Here is a 17,483-nt window from a genome sequence, read left to right as displayed (position 1 = left end):
TATGGTCAGAAATGTAGGTCATGAATGGCAATCATATTTCAACACAAATACTTGGCTAAGCAGATATCCAAGCCATCTAGGTTAATACTAGCAGGCCATAATTACGAGAAAAAACTCAAAACTGCACTCTTAGTTGTTCAGTGCAATGCATGGGGAATTTTGTGGTGTGATTCTCTGCTTTTAGGAAGAAGCCTCAGTCACATGGGTTTTAGTTCATGTAGCGGCAGTATATCTTGAGTGAGAGTGGCTCTTAACACATACTACAACAGTGCTTGTGGCAGAGCTGTACTTCTTACAACTCAGTGGGCAAGTGCTTCAATTTATTTATTTTTCTTTTCCACTTCTGCATTTCTGAAATGAGCTGGAAAAATCTTGAGAAGTGCTCACTTTCACTTAGGGAGTATGAGCCACAATGTGCACTGTTACATGATCTCCTTCTAGCCTGGAAAACAGAGCAAGAAGTCTCCTGCCATCTAAATTCAGGCAATTAAAGTTTCCAAGCATGAAGCCAAATCACACCATACCATTAGTAGAAGGAAGCATGTTCTCTGCCGGCAATTCAGAGCAAAGCTGCAGCTCCGAAATACCCTTTGAAGGAATCCCTCTTCTCTCCAAGTGGATGTGGAGAGTCCACAGGGATTATTCCCCTTGCCCAGGAGAGAAAGGTCCATACTACCACAGTCCTCCCTGCACTTTATTACCTTCCCTCCTGCACTGATGTGTACAACTAAATGAAAAATTAAAAGACAAGAAACAGGAGAAAGGGAGCAGGATCATGTGGCTGTGTTTAAGTTTTCTCCAGCAGGCAGCTTGTAGTTCCCTTCAGTTCACCTTAGTGTTTTGAAAAACTAAAAAGTACTTATTAGATGGAAAAAGGCAGTAAAATATGACCATAAGTGAACTCAGTTACAGTGATCAGACATCCAAAATATCCTTTATGGAAGTTCTTTTGTTTTAGCAGAGGGTTATAAAAGATAAAAGAGGATAAGTTTGGCATTTTAATCTCTGTTAATCAAAAAGGTGGGAGGAGAAGGGATTAAACTATTTTAAGTATCTCTGAAGGAGAATAAGTAACTAAAAGACTGACAACAGAAAGTGAACCTGACTTGTTCTGGTTCCATCACAGGCAAAGTGGGAAAATGTAAACAAAAGAAAAGTTGGGAAATTGCATCCATCTGTAGATCCATATTCATATTTCAATTTCAGTCATCCAAAGTATTATTACTGGAAATATTCATTAATTTATTTTACAAGCTCACTGTCTTGTTGACAACACCTCTCAAACAATCCAACACCACTATTCTGAAAAATAAAACAAAACAAAGTACCACCATTCAGAACCCTTTCCCTAGAAACTTACGTTTTTTTCATTTGCTTCTGGCCTCTTCTTTTTGGGCTCTCATTTTCAGATTCACTACTTGCCTTTAATTGAAAAGAAAGAAAATCAGGTTGTAGGCTTCACTCTGAACTGTCTCCTCAAGGACGCAACTGAAACGCATGCACGCGGTCTGAGCTCGGACACAGCCCGACTGGTCTTTCACTGCAGCGCTGGAAGGATGCTTTGGTGCGACGGGGCTGCAAAAGAGCAGCCAGTTCCCCAGTACCCTTCCCTCTGTGCCGCCTCGGCTGCAGGGTTAATGCCGCTGTGCTCTCAGCACGAAGAAGGTAACTCTGCAAAAACGCTGGACAGCTTTACTACAACATCTGTCTTGGAGTTCCTGAGCTTGGGATGCACAAGGCTGCAACCCACCTCCCCCTCAGCATCAACCTCCAATACCTGGCAGATGCCATCTCAACAGTGGCAAGGCAGACCTGCAATGTGTGCAATACCCCATGGATTACAAAACCATGGGGTGAATTTAACTCACCAAGCCTTGCACTAGAGGCAAAACATACCCCAGAGAGAGACAGGGAGGGCGGCTCAGCTGCTGCCACCTCTGCCGATGTTGCAAGGTGAGCATTGCTCCCACCTGACGCTCGAGAATCAGGCAGCAGCATGACTTTGTGTTTTCTGGACAGCACTTTCAGGGCCTGCCACAGTGCTAAGGCTCAGCTGTTTTACAAAGCTTTTAACTGAAAAGTGCAGTGGCTGAATGTAGTTTCACAAGTGCCCATACTTGCCATTTTGGCAGGAATCCTGCAATATTTGGTGGCGTTCAGGCTTAGTTTCTGTGATTGCAGAAACTTTCGCAGCCACACAAATGCATTATGATCTCTGCCTTCATTAGAGAAACTCCTATAAGGAAGGAAATTCTAATAAAAAGACAATATTCTCATCACAAGTGTCCTTGCTTTCCTGAGTCACTGAGGACCTGACTGGGGCAGAGCCATGCTCTGCTGCTTTCCCCTCTCCTAATCCTCCAGCCTCCACCAGTGAAGTCTCTCTGGCTAAATATATCTAGAGATATTCTACCTACTTGATGTACTATTTTAAGTGTGGGTGTCATTAACTCCCATAGACCAAGATAGCTAAAAAAAGAATAATCTTTAGGCGGGTTGTATACAACCCCATTTTCGTAAAAACTAGTCAACCATAAAAACAGATTACCACACAAATAACACCCTTCAACCCAGAGGTGACTTTGCCTTATACACTTGAAATTGGCAGGGAGAAAACTAAAGAAACCAATGCGAGATTTCTAAAGGAGCATTAAAATTATAGAAGCAGTCTACAAGACTGCTTGCTTTACACACTTGTTGAAAATCTTCCGCTTCATACTGGTTTTGCTGCAGTATTCAGCTTTAGCTCTAGGTAATGTCTGTCCATGACCACGGGTACCTCAGTTTGCACCTCCTGGTACGCCCACCACCCTCCTGGTACAGCTAGCAAAGCTTGCAACCGAGCGCTGTTCACACCAGGATTTTGTGAAATGGTGTGAGCTGCAACATGAAAAACTCGAGGCTCTGGAGAGCCATGGCCCACCCCTCTGCTTGCTTTCTGCATCCTTTATTTCCATTTTCCAGCTTCCCTTCCACCAACAGAAATTTCCCTCTCGCTTGCATCAGTGTTTCCATTAAAATAAACTGAAATACTGGATGCCATGTTAGACCAAGAGCTTTGCTGAATTTCACTGTGGTTTGGTGTCAGATTTACATGTGACACAATAACACCATTTGCACCATATCTTACTACAAATGCCTGTTCATCCACGTGTTTCACAGCCCTGCCTGAAATTCCTGTCTTATTTACCAAGCATCCAGGAAGCAAGTGACTGGCAAACACCATGGAGAGCCCTACCTACCCTTGCAAGATAAGCCAAGCATTCCACAGATTTCAGTTTCAACAAGCAGAGTTTAGAAGTCCTCAATTTTCTTTTTCTCTTTTAATCTCTTATCCCCCTTCTGAAGCATGATGCTTTGCCATTCCATTTGGCATGGTTTTTGAGAGCTTTCCCTCAATGCAGATTTATTTTTTGCTGTCTTTTGGCAAACCACAAGTAAAGAGAGGTGGATTTTAATTCTGCTCTGCGTCAGAGAAGATCAGATTTGGAGAAAACCAAATACAACCTTTGGCTCTTTGAAACTAACTCCACTTCTTTGCCAAAATCTCATTTTCCAAGTTTCTAGTGTCCATTTTCCTAACGCCTCTACTCTCCCCCTGCTCTGTCACTGTCTCTACAAAGCTGATGCTCATCTCTTAACAACTCGTCTTTTCCTCACCTCTTCCTGCCTTGAAAAATTTAACTTGTGACTGCAATTCAGGCACTTTCAGTTACGTTTTTCAAAGACACCATTGTCTTTTTTGGATTTGTGTCAAGCCCAGCTCTATCTCCTCTGACGCAGCCAGTCCCCAGCCTGAGTCATCTGCCTGCCTTGCGCTCCCACATCCTCCCTGCCCGAGTGCCTGGAAGCTCCGTGCCTGCAGCCCCGTGCAGCCACCAGTGACTCAGCCTCTCCTCCCTGCTCCCTTGCTTACCACTGACCCGCGTCTCCTTCTCACCAACTCCTCCTGGCATTCTGACCCTGCAGTGCCAGGGTCCAGCTTTCTACCATTTTATACAGAAATAATAAATATTTTTTTTTTAAAGCATAAGCACATTTTAGCAACCTCTTAATTCCACTTAAATCCACATTTCAGGACCCAGCTGCAAAACTCTAAGCTGACTTGTTCAAATCAGCCCAAGGGTGAGATTTGCACCTCTGCCCTGGACTCTGCAGCACAAACAGAGCTTGTGCTTGTATCAACAGCAACCTACAGGCTCTGACTGGTGGTAAATTCCTCGGTTAAGGAAGTGCAGATGATAACCAGAGAGCTGGGAGCACGCCAGGTCCAGAGCACGTACCTGAGGTCCTGTCTGCACTCCAGCCTGCCATCCACCATCAGGATGCAGACAAGTTAGGAAATCACATGCAACTTGGAATTTTAATAACGTCACCTCCCTGAATGACACAAGCTAAGCTGACAAAATCAGTCTCCAGTCCCCACCAGGGCTTTTGTCAGCCCAGCTGGCGGCACATTGCTCACTCTCAGAGCCTGAGTACCAGCACTGGCAAAACTGTGCTGGGCTCAGGCTGCCCCTCTGGGGTGCTGCTGCTGTGGCCAAGGGGAAAGATAACTTGCCTTCCCTAGTTCACCCTTTCCCTACCAAACACTACAAACATGCTCAACTTATTCCTGCACCACTACTTCCAACTGGAATAGGAACAGGAGTCTTACAGTTTGCTTTCCCCACCTCCAGCTGAAGGGATCAGCCTTCCCTCTCCATGCTTCATTGAATCCTCCCATCTAATTTATTCTTTCTCTCTCCCAACACATAAAGTGCACACACTTTTACTACATTAATTATGCTATATTTTGCTGTGGAGCAACACTGTACAAAACATAATGATGCTGCATGCATAGATAGCACCAAGCAGAGCAACACAGCAGCAGCTTTGAAGTTCTGGTCCTACAGATTGTCCATGAGTGTCCTCACTGCTAGCCCAGGGCAGAAGAAATGGAAACTCAAGGCCACTGGCATGGTCCAGGTGAGCCTCTTGAGCTCACGCTGCCTACTAGGAGAGATGAAGACTTGCTTAAACAGGCTGAAAGAAACATTTCAGACTAAAGTCAAGTGAGGATTTGCTCATTTCAGGCTTAACAGAGGCCAAGCTCTAGTGCTCCAGAAAAGCTGGAGAATCTCAGCTTGCCAGGTTAGTTTTCTTATGCCTTCTGAACTTCTTTTTCCCAGTGATATTGGTAGTGTTTGAACTTCCAGAGAATACATGAGGCAGAGCATTGGTCAAAATGCAAATGAGCAGAATTTTTTTTCAATAATAAAACCAACTGTATTTTGGGAACACCTCTGGTGTGTGACTTGTGGTCTCTCACAGAAAAGATGCACCATGCCAGTTATTACTAACTCCAATCTGAAACCATCCTTTTTATAGTAAAAAGACTGTGTCTGTTTTGGGTACATTTATTTCTCAGCTGCCCCAGAATACTCTGAAAGGCACCTGGCTCTGCATGTCTCACATCCCCTGGCTGAAACCTGAAGCTGATTTATTAACTGCAAAGAAAACACATGGGCAAGTACTGTTTTTACTAAAAAATTCACATGTGCTCTCATTCCTGGAGACAGCTCTAGTCCTCTGAGCAGCTCTGTACCCCTACACAAAACTGCACTTTCGCTTCCTGATCTTTCAGCCCACACCTCAGTATCGATCGCAAGTTATCACCCTCTCCGATTGCAGCTCAGAGACTTACACAACATGCCCGGTGGCCTCTGGGCAGTTCCCAGAAGGCAATCATTTCTAACACAGAAATAACCCTACCCAAACTGCTGGTCTCAGAGGACAGACTAGTGATTGAACAGTGCCCCAAAAACTGAACGACCTCTACCTACGCGCCATCTCCCCTGACCAGGGTGAGTCACGGGGCAGCACGCGGGGAGGTGTGATGGCTGATTCTTGTTCTGCGCTCTGAGCCTGCCACGCTGCCTGGGTAATGCTGTTTGCTAATACTGCAGAGAAGCGTTAGGGAAGGAGGCAATTAAAAGCTCCTAGACACTGTGCTGGAAGTCCCAAGCAGCAAGCCACAAGAGCAGGTCACTGGCGACAGGATTAACCCTGTAAAGGTAAAAAGCAATCTTAAGAGGTGTCAAACGCCTTGGGTTTCTGCCAGCTGCAGCAGCAGCAAGGAGTGCTCAGCACCATGCAGGCTCGAGCTATGCTATTTCCTCCCTGCTGGCATTTAGGTCTTCCAAAAGCAAGACTTTCCATCTCCTCCTGCTCTTTGCGAGGCCCCAGCACTGTGCTCCTGACACGTCACACCCTCCATCAGACTCTGCTGCAGATGGGAGTTGCCCTACAGGGACCAGTCAGTGTGGCTTTGGGGGAGAGAGAGGGTAAGGGGGTGGTCCAATTTTGTTAATTTTGGCTTTCCGTTTCACGAAGGTGGCAGTGGGGTCATTTGGACGACTTTTTTTTTTTGTTTTTTACAATATTTTGTGGTATAGCAAAGTTTTTACATCTCGGATTTTTTTTTTTTTTAAACTTTATCGTACCTTAAGTAGTAGGAAATAAAGATATCGAAAAAGAAAACAACATTTGCAAAACCACGTAATATTGTAAAACAAAAAAAGATGGGACTTACCTGAGCCCCTAACAGGGCACTCGGGTCTGCAGCGGAGGTCTGTGGTGGGTGTGACATCGCCAGCACAGTGCATGCCGGGGCATCGCACAGAGAGGCGGCCAGCGAGCCTGGGGTTTGCCGAACTTGAAAAGGAAAACAAAAGCTAAATCAATCATATGCCCCAAGCCCCTTCCTAACCTGCTGCTATGCGGGACACCCAGCATAGGAGTCTCGGGGGGGGGCAGATGGTGGCACTGGGGGTGCCGCAAGGCTCAACAATAACGCACCAGAACAGGGAGCCAGAGACCTGCGTTTGCCACATGACTTGGACCCCTCAAGCACCAAAACACGCATTTCAGTGGCGAAGCACAAATAGCCTGACCATCAGAAAGCACCACTGGGCTCCCACTCTGCTGAAAATCTGGCTGCTTATCTTCAGAGTCCTAACTGCCTATTTTTGTACCTAGTTCTAAGCCTCTCCCTGGTTTTCTTCCCCCTCTGCTACAGCTACTCAACCTTCCTGAAGACCTGCAGATGAAAAACTCTATGCAGAAAGCCTGTTAGATGCAAATGAAGGCAGCAGCTAACTCCTACATCTTCAGAAAAAAAACCAATGTTCTGAAAAAGGAACAATTAGAAGGTTTGTCTGCCAGGCTCAGACCACTGTCACCTCCAACTGAAACATAAAAGACTCCCCAATATTCAACCAAAGAAAAGTGATAGTTCATAAAGCTGAACACACACAAATGCATTTCTCAGCGTGATCCATTCCAGGATGGGCAACAATGACTGTTTTGTTGTTATGAGTTGTTTCTGGGAAGTTTCCTTTATTCCTGGCTGGATTGTGTTGTGTTTGGTTTTGATTTTTTTTTTTACACGGACTCATTCTCTCCAGGATGTTTCTACAGCAGAGCATGACTTGCATTACACCCCATTCCAGCAATCAGATCAGTGCATGCAGACCTCAGCCCACGCAGTGTCCCGCTGACTCCAGAGGTCACAAGCCAAGTGGATCCAACTGCAGGACTGGGACCTTAACTGTGAGCTCCAACATCCATGCACCAAGCTAGGACTCGGTGTTTGCAAGGCAATGCAGATGAGACCTGCCTTTGCTTTTTGGGTTTGGCTGGTTTTATTATATGTTCAGTAATCCCTCATTCTTTTTTTTTTTTCCTTACCTCATCTTTTATATTAAATCGCGACGGTTCTTGTCTGCTTCGGTTTGACCTCCTAACCCCATAAACATCAGGATATTCTTCCCACATCTGCAAAATAAACAGACCATCAGAAGGCCTGCTTCACCCCAATTATTTCTGACATTTTAGAAGTTCGATGGTGAATGTTTTTAAAAAAATCGACATAAAACCATTAAGGAATCAGCAACCAGTAGATGGACACTTTAAAAAACTGGCTGAAAAGGATTATGATTATTTGGGGGTATTTGGTAGCACTCTAAAGCAACATGTTTTATCTCAGCATTATCTATACAGTGGTCCATCTTTCCACCAGGGTATGAATTACTCTCCAGCTCATTCAGGCTGAAGCACAGAGTGTTGAGATAGCCAGCCCCCCTGCAAGCAATGGTGCTGAAGATAAGGAGGCAACACCTTGCATGTGGAATGAATGGACCCACCAACTCAAAAGGACAATTCACTGTCACTAACAGCTTCTACCACAATTCCTTTCTGTAGGGAAAATCCCACCAGCTGCCTGACGAGCCCAGTGACGAGACATCAGCAGCAGCAACTTCAAAAGTTAATTCTGTGGCCCAGCGTGGGTGGCAAATGGACCAGGGCACCCTGTCCTTTGGCAAGGCAAGGGGGTGGTGCTGCTGGTTCTTCTCCTGAATGCACTGATGCGAATGCGGTTTGGCAGTGTGGGACATGTGGATGTGCAGAGCTGACTACTGGGAATGGTTGTGCTCTATTTGCTGTAACCAGGCCCTAAACAGCTTAATACACTGTGTATAACAGCATGCATTTGTTCTTGCTGGATGGACAGGAGGAGAAGGGGGAAAGAAGAACTGATGCCCTAAGGGATATGAATGCAGAGTTGTGTTGGTGACACAGGACACCAAAAGACTTACAGGGCAGATACAAACCACCAACATGCCTCTCAAACACCTACATCAACAATCCCTCTCTCTCTCAGCAAAGCTTATCCTCTCACAGTTTTCTAAACCTATTCATTCTTCTTCTGCTTCTCTTTCCCTCCAGCCCTCAAATGTCTCTGCAAGCCACTGGCAGGAAAAGGAAATCAAAATACACTGCGAGATGCAGCAGCAACTTGGAATTGAGAGCGTGATGAATACAAGGCTGCAGCCTGGCAAGTTTTCTGCTACTGTTAAAAGAGTAATGGGATAACACTGCAATGGACAGATTGCGAAGGTGTATATCTGTTGGGCATGCAGGTACAGAGAGATAAATTCACATGAAAGAAAAACTCAAAATACTCCCTGAACTGTTTGAAGAACTTGTCTTTTCATCTTTTAAATGGCACAGTTTTTGGATGATCAATTCCCATGACAAATCTGTATAGCACCTAATGCAAATTAACCTCACCTTCATGGGTGTATCTAGACAGAAATACAAAATAAACAATAATATAATAATTAATTGCATTGGTTATACAAGGGGAACAGGTATCAACACGCCTAGGTTAGACCTAGCTAAGGAAAACACCCATTAACAGAGAAATTAAGGAAGGGAGAGGCTTTCTTATTAGAGGGTGCCCTGACCTTTTCATGTTTCATCCACGTTAATTATCACCCTATGTATGGATGCACTCCCTCATAGGATAATTTTAATGTTTATTGTCAGGGACATGCTCTTAGAAGCCCACAGAGGAAGAGAAAATCTTCCTTTAATCCCCATTTACCAACAATAAAACATAAATTTGAATATTGTGTTACCACAACGGCCTTATAAACGTATTCTTCCTTGCCAGTCTGAACACATGAGATTTAGCCACGACCTGAGCAGGCAGCCTAGAGATTTGTGAGAGGAAGAAGCTGGTAACAAAATCCTTAACTTCTCCCTTGCAGGTACGTGGGGAGCGCAGGCTGAAAGCACTACCTACCCTTCCTTCTCAGTCTTTACATACATAGCAACTTTCTCCATAAAACTCACTCTCATGAACAAGCTGTACAAAGTGCAAACAAGAAGAACATGATAGTTACACACCACAACAAACAAAAAATAACTGACCTAACCTGATTTTCCTCCCTCCAAGTAAACTCAGTTCACCAGGTTCCTGTCTCCAAATGGGTATTTGGGTTCCTCTCTCTCACCTCACACTACAGTGTGTTACTCAGGTGCCTCCATCCCTCAGGTAAAGCAGGTACCCAAGGCACAGCTTCTGCACTGGAGAGGGTGCTCGCTAACCAGAGGGACACCAGTGCATTAGACACCTGCAATGCCTGTGTAGCAACAGATGGAGGGCAAACCCAGCTATTTGAGGGGGTATTGCTAGGGGCTAGCTGGGAAGCTGCAGAAAAAAAACGACAACAAAGAACCACTGTTCTGGACAATTTAAATATTTAAAGTTAAATTGCTTTTTTCCTCCTCCTTTTTTTTTTTCTTTACTTTTTTCAAAAAGGAAGACAGTGATGGAAACAAACCAAAGTGGCCCAAATCCTAGACAAGCATTCTCCTGATTATATATCACATGGGGAAGCTTTACTACTTCTGAGGCAGAGGACAGATAGGAGAGAGGAGTGGAAAGATGGAGGGAGAGGATGAAATGACAGGGTCATGTATTGATGACAGGCACCTGCCCTCATTCGCACCAGTCAGCCCCATCATTATCTATCTGGTGCCCAGAGGGTTGTTCCATCAAACACACAAGCTCCTGCTCACAAGGATGACACCAGCAGGGCACAAGCACACAGACCAAACAGCCAACGAGTGACTTGGGGACACCAGGGGTCGAAGGCTGTTTGGTCAATATGCAAAGTGGCGGGGAAGTTGAAGAGAGCTTCATTAAGGTCCTGCCGTCTGCCCTTTCATGTTGGGCACAAGGGTAACACAGCTATGCAGAGCAGTGGGGGCAATACCTTTTTAACATCTGCTATCCTTTCCTTCTTAGAGGCCGGTTTTTCTTTGGTTTCAGGAGGGGTCTGCTGGGATTTCGAACCTGTTGATTCACTTTCGGATTCAGACTGACTTTCAGAGGACTCCGAGCTGCTGTTTGACTCGCTGCCCTGCTCGCTGCCCTGCTCACTTTCAGACTGGCTTGCAGAGTCAGAGCCAGAGGCTTCTTCGGATGCCGAGTGACTGATGGTAGAGAAAGAAGAGATTACATTTTAACTGCACTGTCACAGCTTTGAAATACGCAGCGAGCAAACCAGAGCCATCTCCAAGCTACGATAGGCTTGGAATAGCCTAAATGCAAGTGTGAACTGTGTGGTCCCAAACGGGCGCATTGAAGCAGATGTAATTCCTTCCCAGGAGAAGCACTGAACACACGGGCAAGACTGCAGGCTCCAAATCAGTGTACAGTACCTCCTGCTCATCAGCCAAAACAAAAAGAGTGATGGTAACATGAAGAGAAGCATTAACAGTACCACCAGCACAGGTCCTCCAGAGAGGATCTGGCTCACTCAGAGCAAGCAAGAATAAGGTTTATCAGGAGCTGGAGTGTCCAGAGACCATCCAGCTGTATTAAACATAAGCAGCTGCTCCGGCATGGCTCTCCACTACACCCTAGTATGGCCAGTGATTCAAAAATCCGACATCCAATTTCTGAAAGAGGCCAGCACCAAATACTGTATGCATAATACTATATATTGTAGTAAATACCATGTTTCTTGCAGAAAGAATAAATTCAGCAACAGAGCAGCAGAAAGGAGCTTGTACAGGCATGTAGCTGGGGCAGTTCCTGTTTAAAGGATTACACCAATGCTGTACAGCTTGCATTTCTCAAGTAGCTAATAATGGGAGAGTAGAACATCAGATAGGTGTATTCCTCTTTTTTTTTTTTTTTCCCCTTTGCATTAAAATAGGTTAATATACAGAACATTCACTTAAATGCAGGTTCCTGAACAAAGGAAATCAATGAGAGGCCAAACTATTTTAGGTGGCCAAAATACTCAAATACCTTTGCCCAATCCCTCCAACATATATTTTTCATTTAAAATCCAATTAAAGAAAACAGAAAACTCATTACGACATACAACATACATGCTAGTGTGGCAGCATTACAAATCCCACTCTGTCACAAACCAAAATGCAGTGCAGCAGTAACAAGACTGCAAACTTTTTGAACAAGGAGCATCTCTTTCCAAGTCAGCTCCTGAGCTGCAGCTGGATGCTTGTGTAGTATTTAAGGGCATGCTGCAGATAGAACATCATGAAAAGAAGAGTCAGGAAAACGTTGCAGAGGGAACCCAGATGTTTAATTTTTCCTCCTTTTGTACGAAACTACAAAAGTAACAAGATACCCCGAAGGCACAGATCAAGAAGGACAAAAAAGCAAAAGCACGTGTACAATTACATACAGGTCTACAGAAATCAATACACGCTACAGAGAGGGGATCGCTAGAGTCAGCTACTATTCATAGGTATATCCACATGCAAACAGGGCTCATTTACACACACCACGGAAGCCAGTTTTCCACTCTCAGATAAAAATTCTTCAGGTATCTGTGAAACCTAAGGGGGCTGGCCCCCAGCAGCTCATGCATCAGCAGCTCAGCTCCCGGCTGCCGTCTCCCAGGGAGCGGGCAGAGGGCAGCAGCCGAACGCCGCGGGAACCTGCTCCAGAAATCCCTTCGGCGCAGGGCGCGCAGCCAGGCTCCCAGCCGCCATTTTACAGCCATCCCTCTTCCACCATCTTGCGACTCCGTGGCGGTGGCGGCCGCTGCTCTGGGTCTGTTCGCAAGTCCTGAAATGGAAGAGGGTAGCACGCGCAGGGGAAAAAGAGACAGCGTGGAGTGAGAATTTCTGAGGCTGAAGTAACAGAAACGGAGCCTTTTCAGCAAAGATAGGAGGGTGAACCTTCACCGACGGTTACCGGTTGCATCGTCCCAGCTTGGTTTCGAAGGAGACAGGGGCATCGCATCTCTTCCTCCTAGCAGGGCTGGAAAGCCAAGTTGAACTACCATCCTTCCAGGCCACCCGCTCACTCCTACCCCTATCCACAACAACCAAAGGCACAGCCCCACGCACAGCCGTCTCGCTACGCCCTGCCACCGCCTGTCCCTTCCTCTACGTTTTCTGCAACCTCCAGTCCCCTCTTCTCTACCACAGCCCTCCATCGCTGTGCTCTCCTGCTACACCCCATCGCCAGCACCGTCCACCACGTCTCTCCCTGCTCGCCTGCCGCCCTCCGCACGGTTTCTCGTTGAGCACGTTCACAGATCTGCTGACATCTGCTCCCAACGTCCCGCTCAAACACATGGCTTTGCAACTGAGTCTACTTAAGAGTGAGTGATGAAACTTCCGTGCTGGAGAATTTTCAAGAAAGGACTTTTTCAAGAAAACCAAGGGAATTTTATTAGGAAGCATTGCCACACCACTCAAGGAAACAATGCTCCAGCAGCTCTGGGGACAGCCAGTTTCCACAGGCAGGGCTCGGCAGGACACCGTCCCGCAGAGCCTCCTGCAGGGACGGAGGCTCGACCTCCACGAAAGAATGGGATCCGGAGGCATCCAAACCTCTAGTGTCACGACGCAAAGTGGCAACATCAGGCTCTGGTTGAGTCATGTTGGCATCCCATGTTCCACGGGGACACATGAAAGAGGAAGACACTTTTCTTCAATCAGATTTATTAGCAATAGCTGGAAGAAATTATAACAACCCAGGCTAGACTGAGGCCAGACAGCTTTGGCAGTATTTGTTTAAAGGCAGAACTGTAATTACTGGCCTCCTCCCACTCTGGAGCTCTTTGTTTCTCAAGGCCCTAAACTTTATTTCAAGGACACAGCCTTTCTGCACATCAATAGCTGTAATTCATGTGCTTTATCCACAACATTATCTGGACACTATAATTTTTTTTTCAAGATGTGAACGGTGTCATCTGAAAAGAGGGCAGCCTCTCTAGTGACAGATAGATGACATTCACATCTGCATGTACAAGTATGCATGTGCTTGCCCTACTAAGGAAAGAAATGTAGATGAGAAGTGGTATGTCCTTTTGAAGGTTGTTGCAAATAATTCTTTTTTAATAAACAACCTGTTATAAAGGCAAAAGGATATGTGCTTGTCTTTATTTCTACATTGATAGAGTAAAAAAAAAAGAGAACTGAAAAGGCTAATTCCATAAAAGAATCCTCAGTTTCTATCACCAAGACAATCAAGAAGCATTTCTACCTGCCAACAGAGTATGAAGGATTAGCAACATTGTATGTCAAGTCAGGCCTTACACTGTACACAACTGGAGATTTAAGTCCTCTTTTCAGAAGCTATTTTTGGAATATGCCCTGCTTTAATCCCCCTAAGTTAACATCCAAACAAGACCTACTTTCAATTAAACTGTAAGTGGGGGATAAGCTATAATTAATTGTCGCAAAAGTCACAATTCAACCAGTCCAACCTTCACTAAATTCGGCAGAGAAACACCCATGAACATCAAGAAAGCTACAGCTGGACTGTTGGTAACTCCCTTGAAGTGAGAAACTCCTATAAAAATTGAGATCTGCTAACACTCAGCCAAATATGCTCCCCTGGTTTCTAAGAAATACTTCAGGTTATAATTCTGTTTTAATTAAGAGCCTGCTCTTGGCTTGAGGAAGAAGAAAACCAAATCATCCCTTACCAAGAAGGACACGTTCCTTCCAAGAAATAAGTAGCTGAACAGCAGCGATAAGACCCTTTACAATCAGGCATCTAAGTTTACAAGGCAATTAGAGCATGCCTGAAGCCTCCAGCCTTAGTGTTTAATATTTCACTTATGACTTCATTTTATAGGGGATCATCATTGCTAACAGCAACAAAACCTTTTATAAGCTCTCAACAAGTACAAACAGTATATATATTTCCAGAAGGTGCAAGACAAGCTGAAAAAATGACCCAATACGCATTTCCAAGAGCTGACAAGGGAATGGCTCTAACTAAGACCATTCTGCCCCAGACTTTAAAATTTGGCTTTTGATGAACAGAAGTTGAATTCAGCCAGGGGGATAAAGGAGGATTAATGACCCAAGACCCTCCCACAAGCCAAGCTCCTCCTAGCTTTAAGAATTGTTGTGAACATTTTGAATCTAAACAAGTTTGAATCCAAACAGCAATGTTCCTCTGGGCTTCGCAAGCTCAACAGGGACTCAGCACCAGCAAAACCACACCGTGCAGGCTCAAGAAGGTCCTTGGCACAAACTCCCAAGGCTGGATAATATCAGAAACCAAGTTTATTGTTCCCCTCCGGCAAACATATGCTTAACCCTTGTGCGTCGTTGGACACAGCTTCACGTGTCCTGTGGATAACTGACAGCCAGGTGTCCAACCCCATCTCGGCTTCCTGCCACCAAAAGCCCAAAGCAGGGAGACAGCCCCTCCCCTCTCCCACCCATCCTCACTCCACAGCCCGTGTTCCCAGTACTCACCTTGTTCTTCCTCTGCCAGCACTGACTGGGCCGCTGGACTCCTCCATGAGCCACTTGCACTTGATAACACATCAGAAGACTAGCCCAGAGAAACAGCAAAATAGGTCTCTGTTGGCTTAGCAAGTAAGATCAGGACCAAGCCTTTACAGGAACCAGGGATAGTGGAATTATACTACATTTGGCAGCCCAGATGAGTTGCAGAGGAGAAAAGGGAGATTTACTCCAAAACACAGATCAGCAAAGCCAGTGAAGGCCACCAGTTTAAAGCTATTTAAACACACGTGTCTTCCTGAAGTGACCTACACACAAACTGTTGTATACACAAAGGGACAGCGACAAACTACAGAAGATGCTAATATGCTGACTCAGCTGGATACCACGTTGCTGTTAAGCATTTCCTTTGAATATCTGATCTATAAATGTGATGCTCCCTACTATATGAACATATACAAAATGCCTACATACATTGCAAATTAAAACAAGCACCATCAGTTAATGTTGATGCATGTACCCAAGTCACACAGTAGCTGTAAAAAAGCACCAAGCCACATTAAATTTCACCTCTAGGCTAAACAAGGCAGGGAAACACAAGACTGATTCTGGCCATAGATCCTCCGATGAAGAGGGGATAACACTTGATAAAGAGGGGATAATATGTGGACCACAGAGAACTGAGAACTTCATGGGATCTATCCCTTGCCTTGGGGAAAAAAACATGAGTAAATGCTATAGTAAGTGTAGCCAAGGCCATACAGACAGCGCATGGAGCTTGCAGGAGAGCTAAGCGAACACCACTCAGATTGTGATACTAAAAATAAATTCATTCCTAGCTTTCTGAGTTCCCTTTATTTTATTCTAAAAGTCTATTAAAAAGAGTGATTGGTGCTTGCCTGTCTCCCAAGGTAAAGATTTTCTGAGTGATAAGCATTGAGAAGGGTCAGTCGGTGAAAGAGCTTTTCCCAACTTATTTTCTGCAGGCAAAAGTGGAAATGGGGGGAAGGAAGAAAAATATTCCTGCTACTCTACTATCCGTACCCATGCGTGGTATGTATTTCTAACAATGATCTGTCTCAAAGTAGGAACTTAAATTAGAATATACTAAAAACACAGCCAGCCTTTTCATACTGTTTAGAAGCAAGTCTCAAATAACTTTGTATACTGACAATATAATTTGGCCAACTCTGGGCAAGCTTTCAAGGGGCACAACAAACATTCCCCAGGTTACAGGGCTGCCCCTGCCAAATAACCAACATGTCCTTCAAAAAAAAAAAAAAAATCCCCAAGGTCGTTTTGTGACCAGCAGCTTTTTTTCTTAAATAGGCAAATGAGAAGAGTTACTATGGGGAATATACAGTTCTTACACATGCGCCTGCAAACCTTGCTTGCAGAGGTAGGGTGTTAATTACACTTACACAGCACTAGGCACAATAGGGCCATTGGTGCTACTGTAACTGAGGGATTATGCACTCAGCAGGTATCCTATCTAAATGACCATCTGAATTGGGTTGTGCGGGTTTCCAAGCCTGGCTCAAAGGAGGGGAAGGGGAGGAGGCAGAGGGAAATCTTCACACACATTCTAGCCACTGCTACTTGCCCCAGCACAGGAATCCCAAACGCCAAAGGCAAAGCAATCCTGAGCACACAGTGAGCTAAATATATCCCTCACTGCTCTGCTGCAGCTCCCGGTAAAGCACGTTGGGTTATCTTGAATGACAAGTATTTTCCAAAAGTGGTTGTTTTTTTTTTCCTTCCCCTTCCACTACAAAGACACCACATTATGCTTGCACAAGCAAGCAAAACGAGCAGTTCATTCACGATTAGGAGAGCTGGCTCTCTTGCTCTCTGATCTTTGAGCCAGAGGCTGAAAACGCTTGGGATGTTTAGTGGGAAAAGAAAAAAAAGAAAAGAAAAAACCAAAATAGCACAGTGACAAAAGGAGTCAAAACCCGTCTGCTTGATTAAGGAGCACCACTGAGAATCTCCAAAGGCAGCATCCTTCCCCTCCCCTGCACAGAAAGGGAAGGACAATTGCAGTTCTCAGGGTTTGGAAAAGGGCCCACCTCTCCCTCGCCGGGAAGGGGGCAGAGCGCTTCAGCGCTCCACGTCCAGCACCCACCGCAGGACCCGGGCTGGCTCCTGGCAGCACCCACCGCTGAGACCCTCCCGACACCCAGCGGTACACACCTTCCCGCAAGGCCGACGGCGGGCACGGAGGAGTTAACTCCCTGTGCCCCTCTGCCATTCCAGCCACAGCTTCTGCTTTGTCACAGCAGGGACAGCCAGGCTAAAGCTCAGTGGCAGCACAAAGGGAACTCTGCACACAGGCAGCATCCGACTTTTTGCAAAGGACGTGTAGATGCGGGGCGGGGGGGGGGGGGGGGGGAGGGGGG

The 17,483-nt window shown here is 45.5% G+C and overlaps 1 protein-coding gene across 15 annotated transcripts in view; it reads right to left on the bottom strand.

The window, feature by feature from the left end:
* CHD2 (chromodomain helicase DNA binding protein 2) overlaps positions 1 to 17,483 on the bottom strand; it is a 73,417-nt gene that overhangs the window by 31,734 nt on the left and 24,200 nt on the right. For 5 of the 15 annotated variants that reach the window (XM_010571995.1, XM_010572002.1, XM_010571997.1 and 2 more), the window contains 3 exons: positions 10,608 to 10,827; positions 7,732 to 7,818; positions 1,361 to 1,422 (listed from right to left, as the gene is read on the bottom strand). In XM_010571995.1, coding sequence (XP_010570297.1) covers positions 1,361 to 1,422; positions 7,732 to 7,818; positions 10,608 to 10,827 — 369 coding nt within the window. The other 10 variants (XM_010572004.1, XM_010572005.1, XM_010572000.1 and 7 more) reach the window with 10 other exon arrangements.

This window comes from Haliaeetus leucocephalus, unplaced genomic scaffold (genome assembly GCF_000737465.1).
Source record: "Haliaeetus leucocephalus isolate CR32 unplaced genomic scaffold, Haliaeetus_leucocephalus-4.0 Scaffold339, whole genome shotgun sequence".
Taxonomy (NCBI): Eukaryota; Metazoa; Chordata; class Aves; order Accipitriformes; family Accipitridae; genus Haliaeetus; species Haliaeetus leucocephalus.
This window is presented reverse-complemented; position numbering and strand designations above follow the sequence as displayed.